This window comes from Scyliorhinus canicula, chromosome 2, assembly GCF_902713615.1.
Source record: "Scyliorhinus canicula chromosome 2, sScyCan1.1, whole genome shotgun sequence".
In the NCBI taxonomy this organism is placed as follows: domain Eukaryota; kingdom Metazoa; phylum Chordata; class Chondrichthyes; order Carcharhiniformes; family Scyliorhinidae; genus Scyliorhinus; species Scyliorhinus canicula.
The window spans coordinates 225,423,438-225,446,404 of record NC_052147.1 but is presented as its reverse complement, the minus strand read 5'-3'; the positions used below and the strand labels follow the sequence as shown (position 1 = coordinate 225,446,404).

Sequence of the window (22,967 nt, the reverse complement as noted above, 5' to 3'; positions counted from 1 at the left end):
GCGACAACTCTCAATATCTGATCAGATCTCCCGAGGTGCAATGGCTGTCTGGGAGAGGCCCGTTCCATTTCCGGCAGGATTTCCGGTAGATCGCGCTCGATATTTGCATTGTAATATTCCATATGTAATGCTACGTTGATTAAGTCTGCACCTGTGTGTCAACCAGGATATTATTAGCTCTGAGTTTAGTGAATTGTTTTGGTTTAATCCCAGTCCTCTTATTCTCTCAGTATCTCAATAAATGCAGAGTGATATTCTCAAATAGAGTCAAGTGCTTCCCGTTTTAGTCAGTTCTCATATATTATGTGCCAACTGGCCCTGCAAGCAGTAGAATGCTAGTACAGAGCCATATGCAGTGGCATATGTCTGCCTCACTTGCACTCTACCAAATTTGTCAATAAATGATAGGCATCGTACAGCTGACTTATAAGAGTTTCTTATTTGAAGCCCTACTAACATTTCAGTGTGTCCATTCAACAGTTGTGTACTCATATGAAGGGGGTGAGGTAACAATAAATCACACATTGGGAAGGAAAGCTTTATGACGTGCAGACTTGGATAGTCAACTAGCGTTGAAAGCTGTTTTGTAGGGTTATTGGCAACTTTGTTCAGGTCAGTTAGCTTCTTCCTTACCTATATCAAGGTTCCCTCAGATATGCACACAGTATTGATCCTTTCTGTTATCTCCTGAATGTCTTACCTTGCCTGCCACATTTGATGAAAACATTCCTGTGTCCATAACAGGGCAGTCCTCAAATGTTGCCTCATAGAAGTGAGAAATTTGAGGTCAAGAAGCCACCCTTTTCCTGGAATTTCACTATACTAATCATTGTCCTGCTTTCCCAGTGTGAAAGGTAATGATTTTAATGATTGCTGATGTCATTTAAATGATGCTTTATAGGGGCAGCTATTTCATTGGTCAGTCTGCTATGTTTATGGGAGCCTGCATCACTTACACATGGCAATATCAGAGGTTAGCGGGAGGAGATCATTCTTGAGAAACCCACCAGGGATAGACAATAATGCACCTATAATGTAATAAATGCCTCAAGGTACTTTGTGGGTGCGTTATCAAACAAAGCTTAACACATGAGGAGATATTAGAACAATAACCAAAAACTTGGTGAAAGAGTTAGGTTTGAAAGAATATCTTAATGGGAGAGAGGCAAAGAGGGAGGGAGAGAATTCCAGAGGTTAGGCCCGAGGCAACTAAAGGCACGGTCGCCAATAGCGGAACAGCTAAAATTGAGAATTAGTGGGGTGCAGAGATGACAGAGATTTGCAGGAGGGTAGGAAGGTGCAAGGCAATGGAGAGATCCGAAAACAAGGATGAAAATTTTAAAACTGAGGCAGTGCCAGACGAGAAGCCAATTTATGTCAGTGAGCACAGGTATGAAGGATGAATGGGATCTGGTGCAAGTTAGAATAAGGGCATTCGTTGATGAGTGGATAAGCTCACGGTAATTGAGGGAGAAGATCGGAGGCTAGCAATGGGTGGAAACTTTTGCTTTCGCCAATGGTGGCGCAGGTGGGACACTACATATGGCGTGAATCAAAGTATCAGTTTCTCGCCAGTGGAAAAATTATTTGGGATTTTGTTCTCCAAACTTTCAAGCGGGTAAAAGGTGGGTCGAGTTTCCCCACTGATCAATGTTGGGAACCCATTTGCGTTAATTTAAATCTCCTGAATGCTCATAAAGAGGCCAACTCACCAGAATCACATTCCCCCTCCAAATTACGTTCCCTGCCAGCAAATGATTAGAAATGAAATAAAATGAAAATCGCTTATTGTCACGAATAGGCTTCAATGAAGTTACTGCGAAAAGCCCCTAGTCGCCACATTCCGGCGCCTGTTTGGGGAGGCTGGTACGGGAATTGAACCGTGCTGCTGGCTGCCTTGGTCTACTTGAAAAGCCAGCGATTTAGCCCAGTGTGCTAAATCAGCCCGATTGTACATGAGTGGTGCGCACCTAATGGGCTTCGCTTCATCCCTGACTTGGATGTCGGTTGGTGCTGCTTTCAACTTCCTTTAATGTCATCATTGCTACATATCGGGTGCCTGCAGCACAAGCTGTGCCAAGACTGAGCACAAAAGGCATGGCCAGTGAGGAAGGATGAGACAGAACCAGGGCCTAAAAGGAGGGTTATGAGATGGGAGGGTGATTTGGTGACAGGACTGGGGGTGGGCAAGGATCAGAGGGAAAGAATGAAGAACTGTTCCAGGGTAAAGGTTAAAAGACTGTACATGGCAGAGTGGAGAAATGGGAATTAGGAGGCGGTGACTATGGAGGAACTTGGTGGGTGATAGGGGGAGATTGCAATCCATTCACACTCGCCCTTAATTGAACATGGGATATTTAATCACACTAATATCAATTAATTCCATGAGACTTGGAGACCGGTTAATGGACCATGTATTTACAGAAATGAAAAGTTAAAACAATGAGTGATATCCAGTGTTACAATTGTGCATTCAAAATGTCTTAATTTTTCTGATGATACCACTAAGTCTAGGTGCAGCCCCAACATTTACAGCAGAGATGAAGGCAGCCTACTGACTGCTATGCCCTGCTGTCTGAGAGGACTTTGGCAGATTTTTCTGGTAGCCCAAGGCCTTGAAGAAACTGCTAGACCTGGGTCTCCCCTGCCTGTCTCTGCATCTCTCAGGGCTGATTCCAAAGGCCCGTCATCAAACTCGGTCTCAGTGGGGGCCTGGTCTCTGAGTGATCGAGATTTTATCTGTCACTGCATCCGCCTGCTGTGGATCCATGTCTGTGGATCACCTGGTTATGAACCCGAACTGAATGTAGAATAAGGACCCACCAAAGTGTCTGTACCAGCACTGGTAGAGGATGTAGGTGAACGCAGTGACATTTCTTCATCTGAAGATAAGTCTGCATCCTCTTCAAAGGTGCTCTGGGGGCTTGAACTCTGTGCCCTTCTCGGGAAGTCCTCCCCTCTTTTCATACTGGTTTCTGGAATAGAGGGAAAAGAGAATTAATGATTGACTAAACATGTTGACACATTAAAGATCACTCACAGTCATTGGCCACATGTGGATGATGTATACTGGCTGCACCCTCATTGGCTTCTTGGGGAATGACTCCTCTCCTCACCCGCCTGCTCAGTGGTTAGCAGGCAGGGATTTCATGATGTATCGCTAGCGAGTAGCCTCTGATTTGCCAGTCCCACCATCAATTCAGCGCTTCTATAAACCAGGTGCCATTTTTAAAGATCACCCCAGCGCAAAGCAAGCACATCAGGTAGCATTCTTCACCCAGAAGCACCCCATAGCACCAAACCCCCATCCCACCCTGGCACTCCCTGGCATCAAATTGGCACCCCCAACATTTACCGGCATTACCCTGACATGACCGTCTCCCCCTGACTTCTGCGCTCATGTCTGAGCTCCCCTCGGAATACTATTCGCCAGGTGCCAACCTTCTAAGACCATTTGTGTATCACGCTGCTTTGTACATATTTTCTGATGTGGGGTACGATTCTGGCGTAAGGACCTGATAATGACATGGAAATGTATTACAATGAGGTTCCCAATGCTGATCAATGGGAAACACCACTTGCCTCTGACGGGGGAGGGGATGATTGCTTCCTGCTTTTACACCAATGTGAAACGCGACTTTGGCCGTCTCGCGATATTTTCCACTCTCGTCGCCAAACCCACCCAATGCGAACGAGAATGGAAACTCCTGGCCTCAGTCTCCAGAATGGAAAATTCTGCCCCATGTTTTTGTTGCAATAGCCAAGTCTAGAGATAACAAAGGCGCTGTTGACAGTTTCAGAAGCAGATAAGCTGAGGCAGGAGCGAAGTCGATGATGTTGCAGATGTGGTGGTGAGCAGACATGTGTATATGTATATAGTTCTTATCATGTTTGTATATTTCGCATATTAACCTTTATGCATAAATAATTGGAATAAGGTACAAGTCCTTTGGGAATCACAGAGTGAAATATTCAGACTTTAAGCTTATTGCGTGTGGTATTTTATTTCATTTTTCTCTAGGTTGGAGCTTTGAGAAAACCATGATGGTTCAACGATATACATCGTGCTGTTTAAGTCCTCAGAGATAAACACATAGCACACTGAGAATTCCTCAGAAGGCTGTATGTTGTCTTGTCAATATTCAAAAAGAAACATTTTTCATGATTAAAAATGTGTACTTGATCATATTTTTCATTCTGGTTTTGGCATTTGCATTATTAAGAAGTTTTTCTGGACAAAACTAGTTTCAGAGATATAATAATATCACTGAAACTTTTCACACATGTCAGGCTAGGATTCTCTGTGGATTTTACTGGCATTAGTAACTGTACCATAGATGTCAACATTTCAGCAGTGTGCTCTCAGACTCCCCGTGGAGAAACTGCAGCCATTGGGAAGGCAAGTTGGAGTTAGGGCTAAAATGTTTGGTGTCAATTCTCAAACCCATAATCTCTGGGAACTCTGCTTCCCCTGAGAGTGCAGGATCACCGAATTACCTCTCGACTTCTTTTTACCTTTCAAAGGAGCTGAATTTGTTTTTCAAAATGAAGCACAGGAAAATGTGTCACAGAAATGACTGAAATTAATGTGAGCAGAAGAATGATTAAGAGGTTTGAATGAAATTCCGTTCTCTTGTTATTTTGAAAGGTCTGTCAATCTGTGTAAGGCAAATGAATTCATTCCTGCGTTAAAATAATGGACAGAGGAAGGTCATAGGAGCACATTGAGCATTCATTCAATAATTTGTCAGCAGTCATTTTTCTTGACAAACGCCTTTCCTGGACACGATAGCATTAAGTGCAACAATAATTTGTCAGATGAAAGGACCATCAAGACAAAGATAATCAAAGGCTCCTGCAAAAATGAGAACACTTGTAGGTACTAAGCTCCTGTAGCAGCACAGATCGTAAATATCCAAGGGCCACAAATATTCAATTTATCATTAAACTCACTCAACCCTCAACATATGTTGCAGCCATTGTCAAAGACAATCTCTGAATAATGAAAGGTGGCAGTTCTGGAATCTGAAGTGCACTTTTTTCATTCTGAAAAATGATGGTTCAGAACATTGTGAGCACAATGATCAAGAGTGTGAATGCTCAGCTTCCTGTAGACTTACCACTTCTTCAAGAGGCTGACAAAGGTGATTCATCAGTCACTGAAATTGTTTGGCTCTCACAACGCTAAATCTAAAAGTGTGAAATTAAATAGAATGTCAGTATCATCAAGATTAGAATCTCAATCCCAACTGTTTGTCAATTCAGTGCAGGTTTTCATGATGTAATGTTTGTGTTTCGCCTCAGGTTTTCTTAAAAAAATTAGGTTCTCAGCACAGCTGAGGAATGTTTTTACTTCCTTGTTAGTAGCCAGTTTTAGTTGTACACATGAAGAATAGTAGACAGGAATAGACTCTATGGTCCAACCAGCCTTTCCTGTGCAACTGTGATACCTTGTACATGTCGATATAAACTCCGTCATTTTCTTAATTTATTCCAGTGTCCACAGTGTGATTTGTTCCCTTTATTTGTCAACTCACTTGCCCAGAAAATGATGTCAACGTTATGTACTGTGAAATGCAATCCAAAATCAAAATTGCACTTTATGCTCAAAAATGTTCTTCAATGTGCACAGAACTCTTAAAACCATTCCCTGGCATATCAATTAAACATTTGTGAATATTTTCAAAGTTGATCAGATTGCGATTTTATTGTTTGTGCATATTAACCCTATTTTCCTTGTCAAGGAATAGTGATTTCTGTTTTAAATGTAGTCGCAGATGGAGAGATCTAGCATGTGTTTGCTATTGTCAGTGTCTGCTTTTGTTTTCTGTGCGTTCTTATTATTGGGTATTTTAGTATGAGTAAACAAATGGTTGGTATTCCTTGTTCATGTTCACTTATTTCATTTACTGTAGGCCGAGGAAGGTTTTTCAGACTAAAGCTGCCTGCAATAAGACTTCTCACATCGAGCAAACAATCACTTCCCCAAGAGGATCCAGATGTGGTTGTAGTGGAGCCGTCTCAAGTAAGCGATGATTCCTTGGCCATGAAAGACCTGAAATCCCCCACAAGTGAAAGCTGCGGCCCTTCAGAGTTTGAAGACACAAAAGCATTGACAGAGACGGGTAGCTCTCCACCATTTGTAAATTTGCCAGGACCACTGGATCATTCTTCACCAAAGCGACATTGGGATGGACTGAATCCAGATACGTTGCAGTCTACCTCTGGTCTAACGTACAGTCAGTCAAGAGAAAGTGTGTGCAGTATGAGGAGAGCTTCTTCCGTCCATGATATTGAAGGATACCACGTTAACTCTAGGATTATATTTAGGGATCGACATGCAAGTGAAGGTAGGCATTTTAGTGCTTTAAAAGCATGTTTTCTGTGAGTTTCATTTTGGCTATATTGCTACTTCAGGATAATTTGACTTGCAAACAATTTAATCACATGGTTAAAAAGGTTAATGTTTCAATCATTCCATCCACAAATCCTGATTTTCAATGTCCAGATCCTACTGCCTTCTGGGGAATATGGATGGACAACAAATGAAACTGTCAGTTAAAAAATTGGTGCCTTGAAATTTCCAAAGTTTCCTATAGTGATGTTTCGTAAGTCACTCCTGCTGCATTTGGTGATCAAAATTAGACAGACCCTTTGCACAGGGTGAATCAGTGTACTGGGGTAGGATATTCAAAATTGGTGGGCTTTCAATACAGAAAAAGCAACAAAACATATGCCCTGAAGAGAGTTGATTCCTATAGATGGTCTCTGTATTGAAAATGAGTCAGTAGATAGGCCTTTTGTGCAATGAATCAGGTATCGGTTGTGTCATTATAAATAGCCATTTGTGAATTACTACAGGAAGTCATTTTATATCGTATGAGTCACTCTTAACAGCATTTTTACACGTGTCATAGAGACAATCTCTATATTCAGGGTGAGTGCTGTAGGATCTCCTTATATATTCATAGTGATTCACCTTTGTTATGAGTTACCAGAGAAAGCCCAGTAAACATGAAAAATAAATGATAGTTTATATGGAATGAGTTACATTAGGTGGCCCCTTTAAATCCATCAACAATACAGCTGTACAATTTTACCCACATACAGATTTGAGTCAATTGTAACCGCAGAATATTGACTGTGGGAGATTCAGTGATAGCGATGCCATGGAATGTTAAGGAGAAATGGTGAGATTTTCTCTTATTGGAGGTAGTTGTTGCCTGGCATTTATGCGGTGTAAATGTTATTTGCTAATTCATAGCCCAAGCCTGAATGTTGGCCAGATCTTGCTGCATGTGGACAGGGACTGTTTCAGCATCTGAGGAGTTGCAAATGACACTGAACATTATGCAATCATCAGTGAACATCCCCACTTCTGGTCTATGTTGGAGGGAAGGTCCTTGATGAAGCAGCTGAAGATGGTTGAGTCGAGCATGTCCTGAGGAAGTCATGCAGTGATGCCCTGGGACTGAAATGATTGACTTCTAACAATCACAACCACCTTCCTTTGTGCTAGGTATGACTCCAACCAGTGGAACATTTTCCATGTTATTTCCATTGACCTCAATTTTACTAGGGCATCTTGATGTCACACTCGGTCAAATGCTGCCTTGATGTCAAGGCCAGTCAATTTCAGCACATCTCCCGAGTTCATGCTTGGATCCAGGTCTGGAGCTGACCTTGGTCCAGGCAGAACCCAAACTGAGCATCATTGAGTAGGGTATTGATGAGTAAGTGCTGCTTCAGAAAGAACACCGTCAATGACACTTTCCAGGGCAGCACAGTGGCACAGTGGTCAGCACTGCTGCCTCACGGTGCCGAGGTCCCAGGTTCGATCCAAGCTCTAGGTCACTGTCCGTGTGGGGTTTGCACATTCTCCCTGTGTTTGTGTAGGTGTCACCCCCACAACCCAAAGATGTGCAGGCTAGGTGGATTGGCCATGCTAAATTGCCCCTTAATTGGAAAAAATGAATTGGGTACTCTAAATTTATTATTTTTTAAATTACACTTTCCATTACTTTTCTGATGATTGAGAATAGACTAATGGAATGGGAAATGGTTGGCTTGTATATGTGCTGCTTTTGGGGACAGGATATACCTGGGCCAATTTCCATGTTAGGGGAATGTCCAGGAAATGTTAGATAGAAAAATCCTAGTCTTATTTCTGGGCATCTTTGTACCTGACCCCCCAAACACTCGCACTGAACGCCCAGCTAACCCCCCACCCGCAATGACCACTCCCGACTCCCACCCCAGACACAACCCAAACCGACTACCCTTGACAATCCAACCCAACTACCCCCCTACCATCTAAACATCCCCTGAATCGGCATGACGAGTCCCCAGCCTGGCTAGCTCCCAAACCACCTACCCATCTGCCACCCTGAATACCTACCCAACTGCCCACCTGCCAACCTAGCCCCTTGCCACCCGACTCATCAACGACCTTATCACCTGCAACCGTGCCTAACACACTGATCCCACAGCTACCCCCGATGACCTCCATGTCCCTACCCACCTGCAACCCAACCTGCCACCTTACACACCTGTTTCCCTACCACCTTACACATCTGTTACCCTACCACCTTATCCACCTGCTTCCCCACCACCTTACCCACCTGCTACCCTATCACCTTACCCATGTGCTACCCTACCATGCTACCCACCTGCCACACTACCCACTTGTGCAAATACCTTACCCACCTTACCGCCCTGCCCTTTCCCCATTTATCCATTCACCCATTCACTAACATTCATCTATTATCCAGTCACTGACATTCATAGTTATCATTTAGCCATCAAGCCTGTTCTACTATTCAATGAAATTGTGGCTGATCCGCAATATAACTCAATATACCTGCCTATGTCCTATATACATCAATACTTTTGGTTAACAAAAATCTGTAAGTCCTAGTTTAAAAATTAACAATTGATCTGAAACCAATTGCTATTTGCCATACAGATTCCAAACTTTTATCTCTGGTTACTGTGACATTATAGAAATGTACAGCATGTGAAGAGTTAATGTCATGTTACAATTAGCCACTACATGGAGCTAGGGACAGTACTATGAAAGGCACTGGGCGAGATTCTCCGCAAATGCGGAGAATCGTAAAGGCTGCCGTGAGACAGACCGTGACCCACGGCAGCCTTCACGGTTAGCTCACTCGGCTAAATCGCTGGCTTTTAAAGCAGACCAAGCAGGCCAGCAGCACAGTTCGATTCCCATACCAGCCTCCCCGGTCAGGCGCTAGAATGTGGCGACTAGGGGCTTTTCACAGTAACTTAATTGAAGCCTACTCGTGACAATAAGCGATTTTCATTTCATTTCATTCACTTCCGGGGCCGATTCTCCCCACCGGGCGGGGCTAGGAGTGCGGCCCCATGCGTCACGGTAGTCAAGGCCGCACGCCAAGCGTCACGCCGGCTGACGCGGCCGATGACGTCAGCCGCGCATGCGCAGGTTAGACAATGCGCGGGTTGGCGTCTTTTACCTCAGCCGCCCCTCAAACAGGTGTGTTTGCTGCCATGTTCAAACGGGCGTGAAGGCCCGGCCGCTCGGTCCATCGGCCTCGGAGAATCGCCGCTCGTCATAAAAAACGGCGAGCGGCGATTCGTGGCGTGGGTCGGGCATGGGGGGGGAGAATAGCGGGAGGGCGTGAAAAATGTCGGGAGGCCCTCCCGCTATTCTCCCACCCGGCATGGGGGGAGGAGAATCGGGCCCACTGACTCTTCTCTTAGGCTTCTGGGAGAGAGTGGAGTAAAGGAGAGGAGACTGGAGTGAAGTGCCTAGTAGAGCTAGAAAGGATAGAATATATAGTTAGAGTATAGAGATAGTGTTAGTGAGAGTAGTTTAATATAATCTATTTGTTTACTATAGGAATAAGTGTCAAACTTTAATTTAAGTAATGTAAATGAATTTAGCTTCGTTGAACCTAGCTTCAAGTGCCTTAGTGAGCATTATGCTTTCCATCCTGAAGTCAACCTCACAAAGATCACCAGAGTTACATGTAGAAACTATTTCTAATTTAATTCCTGAAAGGTCCAGATCTAGACTCCTCAACCAGCGGAAATAGTTACTTCCCATCTGCCCTATCTGTTTCCATTAATAGTTTGATCAAGTCACCCTTAGCCTTCTAAATTTCAGGGAATACAACTGTAGTTTGTGTAATCTTGCCTCATAAGTCCAGATATGCAGGCCGGGATCCTCCAGCCCCACCATGGTGGGACTCACCATCGGCGATAAGGTGGCCCAGCCAAAGGTCAACTAACTTTCTAGCGGCAGGCCACACCTGAAAATCCTGCTCGCAGTAATGGTTCAAGTCTACCACAGTTTTTCCTCCTTGACTATTTAAATAGTGTGACTAAACTCTGCCATTTTACATGTAGCAGATATTACAGGTTTAAATCAGAAAACCAACTTTGGGCAGGATTTTCCCTCCCTTCCCGCTGCCGGAATTTTCCATTCCCGCCAAGGGCATCCCCCACAATAGGTTCCCAGGCAGCAAGACGGGAAAGCCACACAAAATATCAAAGACTTCAGCGGAACCAGAAGATCCTGCCGACAGCCAATGGCGAGCAACCTCTGTTGCCGGAAAACATGCTGCATGGGGGCCAGAAAGCCCCGCCCACCCTTAAAGACTGAAACATAAAGCATCATTCCATTCATCAGCAACCTTTGATGTATATTTGAAACCAGCCAGCAGAAATGTGTATAAATTTAATGGATGTAGTCAAGCCCCTGGTTCTTTATACCATGCTTCGCAGCACCTCTCCATTCACATTATAGCTCTATCTTTGAAAAGGAATTATTTCACATGCTGTGATGGGATTTGTTCTGCATCAACTTATTGCAACTTATAATGAAGTTCCCTTTGAATGCATGCCCCATGAAATGGCACAAAATGAATCATGAAAGATTCAGACCCAAAGGCTGTGTGGCCCCATTGCAGATATGATAACCATGGAGGCCCTTACAGTAAGAGTTTGGAGTATTTGTAGGACTGTGCACTTACATTTATGCTCTGAAGTAAAATGATTTCTTTTTAAAATTTACACTTTAGTATCTTGTGCCTTTCTTGTTTCTTTTTTCTTACTTGTCGCTGTGGTGCAACATAGACAACGGACGAAATTTTAAAGGTAATATTTTCAACTAAACTTGCATGGTCTTATTTAAATAATGTTACTTCAATCCATTAATCTGTGTGTTTTTTGACTGGAGTAGCTGAATATATTCTGTTGCTGCAAGATCAGGAAGGTTTGGCTGATGCCAATAAGATGAGTAATGAATTGTTTAGATCTGAGAATTTATACTTCTTTGGACTTTTATCAGTTATTACAGTGATTTAAATATTTGTTACTTATCTTCATAAAAGTGTCCACTTTTTTCTAGGATGCAGCATTGTAATTTGAAATTGATATCAGGGTAATGAACTGAAATACTTGTCGAATGGCAAATAATTCTGGCAATGATTTAAAACAAAGTATTTGACCAGGCAAAATTTAGCACATTTGCAGTCACAGATCTAAATAATAACATTTTTAATTCTCTTTGGACTGATATCACAATGTAAAATATTAATGTACAACTATTTACTTGAAATCCCTTTATCCATGAAGAGTTGTTAACCTATTTATACTGAACAGGTTAATAGCAGAAAAGGGAACTTTGACCATTTACTGCTTTCTTGCAATAGAAATTCAGGGTTACTGTTTTCTCTATCGCTGACAACGGTGCAAGAAAATAAATCACATATGTAATTGAAATGATGATTTGAAAAGGAGGAATGTTCGAGCAAATTGCTGATGGCTGTCTTTACTACAGTAAATCAATCAGAAATTGTTAACTTAAGTACAACACTGAGACTCACAGACAAGTTTGAGAATTGTGACTTAGCATGAAGAGAATATAAAGCAAACACCAAAAGGTGTAGAAAACTGCATTCTAATCCCTGATCTCCATAAGAAACCTTGACAACAGCACATCGAGAGGAACAAAGAGCAAAGATCAAATAAAATTACAGCACAGGAACAGTCCCTTCAGTCATCCAAACCTGCACCGACCATGCTGCCCGTCTGAACTAAAAGCCCCTACCCTTCCGGGGACCATATCCCTCTGTCCCCATCCTCTGCATGTATTTATCAAGGCACCCCTTAAAAGTCACTATCGTATCTGCTTCCACTATCTCCCCGGCAACGGGCTCCAGGCTCCCATCACCCTCTGTGAACAAAGTTTGCCTCATACATAGTAACAATAATAATAATAATAATAATAATAATCGCTTATTGTCACAAGTAGGCTTCAATGCAGTTACTGTTAAAAGCCCCTAGTCACCACATTCCGGCACCTGTTCGGGGAGGCCGGTATGGGAATTGAACCCGCGCTGCTGGCCTTGTTTTGCATTACAAGCCAGCTGTTTAGCCCACTGTGCTAAATCAGCCCCTTAAATTATTCATAAACATCTCCTTTAAACCTTGCCCCTTGCATCGTAAATCTACGCCTCTTAGGAATTGACTCTTCCACCCTGGGAAAAAGCTTCTGACTATCCATTCTGTCCATATCCCTCATAATCTTGTAGACTTCTATCAGGTCGCCCCTCAACATCTGTCATTGTAGTGAGAACAAACCAAGTTTCTCCAATCTCTCCTCATAGCTAAAGCCCTCCATACCACGCAACAGCCTGATAAATCTTTTCTTCACCTTCTCCAAAGTTTCCACATACTTCTGGGAGTGTGGCGACCAGAATTGAACACTATAATTCCAAGTGCGGCCTAACTAAGGTTCTATAAAGCTGCAACATGACTTGCCAATTTTTAAACTCAATGCCTAGGCTGATGAAGGAAAGCATTTAAACAAATTTCATTGCACTATCACATGTATTGTGATAAACTTCCTTTTTTACTATTGCAGAATGACTGTTTGGAAGTCAGTCAACCCTTTCTTCAAAAAATAAAACTTTCAAAATTGGTGACTGTGTCCAACAAAACTCTGCTGTCATACATTGGTTGTCCTGTGTATTTTTACATCCTCTCTAATTTTACATACATTATTGTACATTTAGTCTTTGACAGTGTTGGTTGTTCCTGTACAACACAACTTAAGCATATTACGACCACACCAAGCACATCAAAGCTTAAATCTGTAATTATTCAGTTGAGAAATATATTTACTTTTGGGGCAGCACGGTGGCACAGTGGTTAGCACTCCTGCCTCACGGCGCCGAGGCCCCAGGTTCGATCCCGGCCCTGGGTCACTGTCTGTGTAGAGTTTGCACATTCTCCACATTTTGCGTGGGTTTTGCCCCCACAAACCAAAGATGTGCAGGGTAAGCGAATTGGACACGCTAAATTGAAATGAAAATTGCTTATTGTCACAAGTAGGCTTCAAATGAAGTTACTGTGAAAAGCCCCTAGTCGCCACATTCGGGGAGGCTGTTATGGGAATCGAACCGTGCTGCTGGCTTGCCTTGGTCTGCTTTCAAAGCCAGCGATTTAGCCCAGTGAGCTAAACAGCCCCCCTTAATTTGGAAAAGCTAAATTATAAAAAAATATATATTTACTTTCATGATGTCATATTGGTTTATAGAAACAGTATCTGACACTTTCAGTCCCTTACTGGAAAAACCTACCTGCAGTAAGCCTTTCACTAACAACCCTGATTAGCATCAGAACATGAATGTATAGTTTTCCCCTTTGGCTATGCAGAGGCAATTGTGAATATTTAATTTATAAGTTAATTTTAAAGACAGCTAGGCAGATTTTGCAGTATCCACCGTTATTCTACTGGTTCATTAACCTTTTTTGTGGACAGATAGATGTTTACAGCTCCCGCCCTAATTGCGACTCAATGTCATTAGTCAGAGAGCTTGAGTATGAATATCGGGGGGGGGGGGGGTCCTTTCGAAGCCGATGGCAAAAAAACATGAGTGCGCCCTCAACCGGGACCTGGGATTCATGTTGCATTACATACATCTCCCACCATCTAGTCTGGGCTTGCAAAATCTTACCAACTGTCCTGGCTTGAGACAATTCAAACCTCTTTAACCTGGGGTTACCCCTATCTCTGGATCTGTAAAGACTTAATTATCTGCAAATGCTTGCATTCTAAGCATTGTCTGGCCATCTTTGAATTTGTCTATATATATGTTTCTAGAACATAACTCTTCATTCACATGAGGAAGGAGCAGTGCTACGAAAGCTAGTGTTTGAAACACACATGTTGGACTTTAACCTGGTGTTGTAAGACTTCTTACTGTGCTCACCCCAGTCCAACGCCAGCATCTCCATATCACCTTCTCAAAGGCAACAAGGGATAGGCAATAAGTACAGATCTTGTCCACGTCCTGAGATTTTTTTTTAGAAAGAGATAACTCCAATGTTTATGGATCTGTTTCCCAGACACTGATAAGGGAAGAGCCTGTTATATTAACCTGCAAGCCCTTTGTGCTGAGCCCCAGCAATGCCGTCCAGCCTCCAGTGCTCGAATGATGGGAGAATTTAACTGTTAGCACAGCAGACATTGGGGGTAATTTGAACCTGAGCTGCCTGGTGGGAAACGCGGTCAGATTAGCCAGCTGTTCTATACCCTGCCCAATTATACCTTGAATTATAGAATAATGTGGGCTGTAAAACAAGCGGCTGACCGGAGCCCCCTCAGTTTCCCATTGGGTAGGCTAGGTTAAAAGGAACCCCATGATAAGCAAAAAAGTAGACCAAATGTTAGTTTTTAAAATTAAACAGAAACCTTAGTCCCCAATTGTTTTGTGATGTTAAAAAATGGTTGACTGGCAAAGATGTGGGTGGACATTGTAATTTTCACAATCTCTGTTATTAATAGGTCAGACTGTTACAAATTGTGACTGATGAATCATAATAGGTTATTACTACAATGTTTGTTTATAGCAGACTATTCTTACAGCTTCCCTTCTGTGTTTCTTTCTAATAATAGTTTCCCGCTCCTGGATGGCAGGGGGTATGCTTACTCTAATTTTGAAATAACATGCATGCGTCCAAATCACATACTTCATTCCATTGAGTCTAATTTCCGATTCTTTTGATTACTTATTTTCATAATTTAACAGAAGATGTTTTGTCTGCAGTTTTTTTCACGGTCACACTTTAACACATTCATCCATTTGTGAGGAGAAACTAAAATGTGACTTCAAATATTCTAGAGCGTTTTGTTCTCATAACTTTAGACTGCAAACTATGAGTTATTATGTACAACATAATTAATCTCCTTTACCTTTTTACTTGCACATTTTTACACAAGTGTGCATATTTATCTGAGCAGTGTCCTTCATGTGACCTCCACTCATGCTGTGGATATTTGTACAGAATTTATCGGTTTAGACCCATATTCTTCCAAACAGAATAGCCTGTTACAATATGGTTTTTGCACAAATAGAAATAATTAATTCATTACAACAAGCGTAGTCAAAGTGGCCTTTTCAGCATCATTGTCTGAGATCATGCTTACGTATCAGTCAAACCTCTCAACCCTTTTAATTTATTTTAATATATTTATCTGGCAAAATTTTAATTAGTAATTGTGTGTGAATAGTTTACTGGGTCAGTGTTTTTGAAGGAAAGGACTAATCAAATTACATTTATTTACTTTTTGCGTCAGCAGTTATAATTCCCATTCCAAATTCTGCTTATCCCACCAGCTGTGAAGAAGATATATTAACCTGTCAGGTCAAAATGATGTCAGCAAGTGCAAGCAGATTCCTGGCAGCATTAGGTGCTGTAGGTCATTGGCTCTGTCGAGTACGTAAATTAATGGCCATTGTTGCGGAAACATAACACCAAGACCTTGCTCAGTGAATCACTTAAGAATTCAAAATTTAACATGCATTTTATCATGAGAGATCAAGCGACGAGCCTTTTAATTTTGCTGACAAATGCGACTTTAATATACAGCACAAGAGCTTTTTTTAAACGCTTACTGCTAAATTCTAGAATCCAAACAGATTTAACAGAAGAACTGGCATTTAGATATCGTCCAATATCACGTTGTTGGCTGAAGTGATTGTGTCACTGTTGATCACTGTATCTTGCCTTGAAGATTAGGTGTTGAAAGCATTAATAGAGCTAAATGTGATACATCATTACACAAATAGAATATTATTCCTGCCGTTGGAGCCAACGTCTCATTCATTTTCTAGCAGCAGAAGAGGTGGATTTCTTTCAAGGCTAAAGAGACTAACAGATGATTTAAATGTCAATTAGGAGCAATGCATTGAAAGACCGTCGTATTTTATTGGAAGTAATTTTATGGATCCACATTCTCAATCCATTCTAACTATATTTGAATCGAATGGGCAAAGTCTGCTTTTACGGAAACATTGCAAAGTCTTGAAAACATTCACAACATTTGTGTCTATAGTGCTTTTATTTTTCTTTTGCCATCATTTCAGCTTATTAATTCTTTTTTCTTTGAAATCTGTGGAGTATTTAGCTGAGGAGTTTGTGCATTTGTCAGGCATTAACCAGCCTACTCCATCCCTTACCATGTTGGATAAGTTGGATAGGTTACTGTAACACCATTGTGAGATTATTTAAAGGGAAGAACTTTGTTATTTAAATTGAATTTTTGAGTATCGTGCACTTCTTTCACCATGTGCTAATTGGTGGCACACCAGCACGATATTAAGCACTTGTCTCTTAAGTACTTATGGGTTAGTTGCTGGTTTCTTATTTCACACTTCTTTGGCAAATTCAAGGTATTTTCCACTGTACTTTATCACTCTAGTAAATTCATTTTGTGCAAATGGCTAAAGATATTGTAGGGGATATGGGGTTATGGGAAGAAGGCAGGAGAATGGGGATGAGAAAAATATCAGCCATGATTGAATGGCAGAGCAGACTCGATGGACCGAGTGGCCTAATTATGCTCCTATGTCTTATGGTCTTATGAATGTATTGCTATAAACTGACTCCAAAAATAATTGGGCAAAATGATACAGCAAGTTATATTCTGAAACATCCCCAGATGCTTCACAGAAGTGTTATAAAACAAAGTATGACACTGAGCCATGTCAGGGGATTTTAGGTCAGATTGTCAAAAACACGGTCAAAGAGGAAGGTTTTAAGGATTGTCTTAGCAAGGTAGCAGGCGGAGAGGTGTAGGGAGAGAAATCCAGAGCTTGGTGCCTAGGCAACTGAAGGCATGGCCACTAATGGTGGAGCAATTGGGAATGCAGAAGAGGCGAGGATTAGAGAAGGACGGATACCTCAGAGAGTTTTGGGATTACAGTGATATAGAGGGGCAAATCCATGGAGCATTTTAAAAACAAGATGATGATTTTAAGGTCAAGACCTTTTTTGACCAGAAGCCAGTGTAGGTCAGTGAGCACAGGGATGATAGGGGAATGGGACATGCTGCAAGTTAACATGGATGGTCTGCTCGGGCCAGTATTTGAGGGAGGTCAACAAGGTTGTCTATCCCAGGAGAAATATTTGCAGCTTCTCCTCCATGAACAGAGCAAAGCAGGTTGATAGGGCATACGGCTTCATCCACATATTAGGTTTCTCCAGGTCACAAAATGCCATATTGCACACACATTGCGTGCTCCTTGTTACCAGCCAGGCTTCCTTACCAATTGAAAGAGATGCAACTCCCTCAGTGTACTGCTGGTTTGCAACCACAGGCAGCACATCATGAATGTCTGTGCTCATTACCCCAGCAACAATCACGACCCTGTCATCCTGCACCAGTCTTCTGAGCTTAAACTTAGGAAGAAAGCAGATAAAAATAGATCAGTTGAGGGATGTAAGATAATGGAGTATAATTTTCATCTGATCACAATACTGCAAAACACCGAGATGTTTTATGGTAAAGGGGCTAGATAAATGCAAGGTGTTTTCACTTTTGTTATGAAAGCATTAGCAGTGATTGAAGCAGGAACCGGCTCAGCTAGAGAACCATAAAGTTAAGTTGTTAAGGGGAAAGGAGAGAAAGACATATGGGACTAGGGCAGGCACATGAAATTAATACTGCTGATCCTGTGGACAATTAACACCAACACAGGCTGGATTGGGTCGAAAGACCTCTTTATACGCCAGCCTTCACCTGAAGGTATTCTTTAATCAAATCGTTACATACGTACACCCGAGCAAAAGCTTTTCATAAAATGTTACTTCTTGTATTAACTGTAAATATTTCCACTGTGGGGTGTACGCAGACTCTTGGCCACAAAATCTATCTCTGTAACACCTCAGTTTCTCACTGCCACTTTGGGTACAAAATGCTGTGATTCTCCGTTCCTTCAAACCAGCGGGATTCTTCGGTCCCGCTGCTGCAGTGAATGGAGATTTGGCTGAGCGCCACATTCTCCGTCCTCGCTGGCAGCGGCAGCAAGCCACACTCTATTCCATGCTGCCTATTCCATGCATACATGTACACTTGAAATGAATGAAATGAAAATCGCTTATTGTCACAAGTTACTGTGAAAAGCCCCTAGTCGCCACATTCCGGCGCCTGTTCGGGGAGGCTGGTACGGGAATCGAACCATGCTGCTGGCCTGCTTGGTCTGCTTTAAAAGCCGGAGATTTAGCTCAGTGAGCTAAACCAGCCCCACTTGTGGTGTAGGTGATGCCTAATGTTATTTTGGTGTGGGTGTTAGCACTGGCATTAGGAGCACATGTCGGAGTATGCAGAATATATATGCAGAATATTTCATTTCATTTCATTTCATTTCATTTCAATATGGAGATCATGACGTCAAGCAGTGTGTAACATTGATGTGTAACATACCACTTTCGAACGCTAAGCCCTAGCCTTCTAATCAATTGGTTGTACAGAACTTGAATATTGATGAAAAAATAAACACAGTGGCAAAGATTTTTGCCTTCCACTCATTCGGGCAATTCCGAAGAATACCAACCGCCAATCAACATCATGGGGGCTACCATTGATCAGAAACTGAACTGGACTATATTAATGCTGTGGCTAGCAGGGCAAGTCAAAGGCTAGGAATCCTGCAACAAGTAACTCACCTCCTGATGCCCCAAAGCCTGTCCACCATCTACAAGGCACAAGTCAGGAGTGTGATGGAATACTCTCTACTTGCCTGGATGAGTGCAGCTCTAACAACACTCAAGAAGCTCAACGCCATCCAGGACAAAGTAGCCCGCTTGTTTGTTCCCCCTTCCACAAACATTCAAACCCTCCACCACTGACAAACAGTGGTAGCCTTGTGTATCTTCTACAAGCTGCACTGTAGTAACTCACCAAGGCTCCTTAGACAACACCTTCCAAACCCACAACCACTACCATTCAGGAGGACAAGGACAAGGACAAGACAAGGACAAGACCCTGACCTGGGACCTGGGACATGACCTGGGAACCCCACCATCTGGAGGTTCCCCTCCTAGTCACTCGCCAACATGTCATGGAAATACATCACCATTCCGTCATTGTTGCTGGGACAATATCCTGGACCTCACTCCCTAACAGCACAGTGGGTGTACCTACACCTCAAGGACTGCAGGGGTTCAAGAAGGCAACTCACCATCACTTTTTGAAGGGCAACTAGGGATGGCCAGAAATGCTGTCCTAACCAGCGACACCCACATCCGTAAATGAATTAAAAAAAATATAAGGGAAATCAACAGATTTATACTGTTGGAGAAGAGATTGGTGATTGGTTGGCAAGTATGTGGTATATGAATTTCAGTGCCAGTGTGATGCTTATGCAGACCATGGGGGCGATTCTCCAGTATGGAGCCCAAGTGTTTGCGCCGTCGTGAACACCGTCGCATTTCACGATGGCGCGAACCGGGCCTGGGTACAACCGTGCATGCGCAGGTAACTTCTTTACCACACCAGCATGGAGTTGGTGTTCAGGGGCCGGCTGCGCCAGAAAGTAGGCCCGAAGGGGGAGAGGCCGGCCCGCCGATTGGCGGAACGCGTGCTGGCGTAGTGGCACGGTTGCGGCGATTTTCCAGCGCGGTTCCCCCCCCCCCCGAATGTCCCAAAGATCGGCAGATTGTATCAAACATGCCCGTGCTTGGAAAACTTAAAACATAGTGCCCAACATTAGATGTTATTCCGCAATTGTGCAACATTTACTAAATAATCCTTAGTGATGTAGGAATTATGCTGACAACCAATTTGAGATTGTCAGTCAGGCTTGTAATGTGGCACCTTTGCATTCACTGGAAGCTACATATATTTTAGTACTCTGTTCTTTGCAGACAGAAACAATATGTGCACACATTGTGCCTGTTTCAGCTAAACAAAATAAGTGACAGTCATTCACTTTTTCATTTCTCAGGATTTGATTAATCAGAGTCAAGCTGTCTGCTTTAAGTTTCAAACAATGCTTGCCAGTTAACTATCAGTCACCATAAACTGGTGCATTCTGCATGGCAACACCTCTGCCAATCAGAGTCCATTTGCCAACCAATCAGCACTCTCTTCTCATACAATATCTTTCCCCTATCATTGGTATTCTTGTGAATTGACTTGATGGGTGCAAGATGAAAAGCTTTGTCAAAATGTCTCTTCTCAACTATAGCAAGGCCTTCTTTACAACATACACACATGTTCAACAGCAGGAAGGATCCTCCACCAGCAGTATTTACAGGGATCATCAATTATTTTCTGACTAGTTGCTGGTTGATTTCTACTGGCTGTTGTTGATTTTAAGTGCTGAATTTCCTATTGCTATTAAAGTTGAAGAAATTTACAGGTAGTGAAGGCCTTGGTTCTGACTTTAAGGATTCTGCTCAAAGCCAGATATGTGGCGATAGCCGATGGCAATGGTGTTTCACCTGCCAGCTGGCAAGGCGTGCCATATTAAATGCCTTGCCGACACTTAACTGGACAGTGGCAGGCCTTCCACATGATCAAAAGCCCGCCGAGGGAAGCCAGCCATTCAGAGGTCAGTAGCTCTCTTTAATCACCGTGCTATTTGGGAAGTAGTGGCTGCTGCTGCTATGGCACTCACTTGCGATCTAGTATTGTCTCCGGATCCCAGAACACAGGTCAGTGATGGTGGAAGGTGGTCACAGAGTGAGGGTGCGGGGGGAAAGGGAGGGGGTTCAGCAGTAAGGGCCGGGGTTGGCTCTCAGCCCCCCCCCCCCCCCCACCCTTTACAATGCCAGGTCCCTCAATTAAATTCCGCCCATGGGAGCTGTAGCCGCTGCCAGCGAGGACGGAGAATGTGGCGCTCAGCCAAATCTCCATTCCCTTAGCTCAAAACAAAAAGAAGCAAGAGAGAGAAGGAAAAGGTGCTGTCAAATAGGGGCTGGAGGGGGGGGGGGAGGCCTTGCAACAGGAGGCCATATTTATCCAGAGTCTCCAGTAGGGTAGCAATTGCTGTACCTCCAGAATACAAGACACTTCCCTACCAACTCTCACATTGCATCTCTTCAAGGGGGCATCTCCTTTAAGGCCGAGAGGCTGATACTTTACTCCACCCCCATGATGTAATCAATGGTTGAGCTGGGGCAGAGACCATGGCCAGGGATCCAGGTACTGGGGAGCCCAGGGAGGGGGGTGGTCAGGGCCTATGCAGGCACAGGCCAGGTGGTGGGAATCACAAACACCAAGTTCATTGGCTATAGGGGATATCATCCACTCCAATGAAGGTAAACAATCATGGTTCTTAGCTGCAATTCAAATTAAATGCAGGAGGGCATAACTAAAGTCATTTAGGCACTGGTCAGACCAGCTGAAAACCTCGACTGTCCAATATAAAACCAAACCGATTGACTTCAGAGAGCATTCTCTTACGTCAACCTCCGCAAGGAACAGGATGTGCAACATCTTCATTTTATCAAGGAGTTGTCTATGAAAATTGCCATCTCTTGCAGACAGATATGACCCACAAAGCAGAGCAAGGACAGTGCTGTCATTGACTGTGAAGACATAGCCATGAACTTCATTACATTGGCTTCCTTCTAGGATGGAGCAGGTGATATAAGAACATAAGAACATAAGAACTAGGAGCAGGAGTAGGCCATCTGTCCCCTCGAGCCTGCTCCGCCATTCAATTAGATCATGGCTGATCTTTTGTGGACTCAGCTCCACTTTCCGGCCCGAACACCATAACCCTTAATCCCTTTACTCTTCAAAAAACTATCTATCTTTACCTTAAAAACATGTAATGAAGGAGCCTCAACTGCTTCACTGGGCAAGGAATTCCATAGATTCACAACCCTTTGGGTGAAGAAGTTCCTCCTAAACTCAGTCCTAAATCTACTTCCCCTTATTTTGAGGCTATGCCCCCTAGTTCTGCTGTCACCCGCCAGTGGAAACAACCTGCCCGCATCTATCCTATCTATTCCCTTCATAATTTTAAATGTTTCTATAAGATCCCCCCTCATCCTTCTAAATTCCAACGAGTACAGTCCCAGTCTACTCAACCTCTCCTCATAATCCAACCCCTTCAGCTCTGGGATTAACCTAGTGAATCTCCTCTGCACACCCTCCAGTGCCAGTACGTCCTTTCTCAAGTAAGGAGACCAAAACTGAACACAATACTTCAGGTGTGGCTGCACTAACACCTTATACAATTGCAACATAACCTCCCTAGTCTTAAACTCCATCCCTCTAGCAATGAAGGACAAAATTCCATTTGCCTTCTTAATCACCTGTTGCACTTGTAAACCAACATTCTGTGACTCATGCACTAGCACACCCATATCTGTACCATCTCCCAGTTTACTGACCATTGCTGCATGTGTGACAGTCGCACTTTTTTCCAGGAGAGGGGTGGGAGCTATTTATGGTGCTGTCCCTGGAGAGTGTCAGATGAAACATGCATGTGGCTTTTTCAGGATCGCAGGTTTTCCCATGGTACAGTGTGTCATTGAAATTACACACATGAGATGTACAACACGGATACACATTTCAGTCACTAAAGATGCAGTTGGTGAGTGGCCTTGCTCAGCACAACATGTAAGTGGAAACCATTTAACAGCAGTGATGATGCATTCATTCTGCTGCAGTTCAC

General features: G+C 43.1%; 1 protein-coding gene across 4 annotated transcripts in view; it reads left to right on the top strand.

Moving 5' to 3' along the window:
- The window catches only part of LOC119961986 (potassium voltage-gated channel subfamily H member 7-like), a 565,928-nt gene that overhangs the window by 343,043 nt on the left and 199,918 nt on the right, over nucleotides 1–22,967 (top strand). For 3 of the 4 annotated variants that reach the window (XM_038789678.1, XM_038789677.1, XM_038789679.1), the window contains 3 exons: nucleotides 5,916–6,350; nucleotides 11,122–11,142; nucleotides 14,951–14,974. In XM_038789678.1, coding sequence (XP_038645606.1) covers nucleotides 5,916–6,350; nucleotides 11,122–11,142; nucleotides 14,951–14,974 — 480 coding nt within the window. The remainder of the gene's footprint in view (nucleotides 1–5,915; nucleotides 6,351–11,121; nucleotides 11,143–14,950; nucleotides 14,975–22,967) is intronic. The other variant, XM_038789680.1, reaches the window with a different exon arrangement.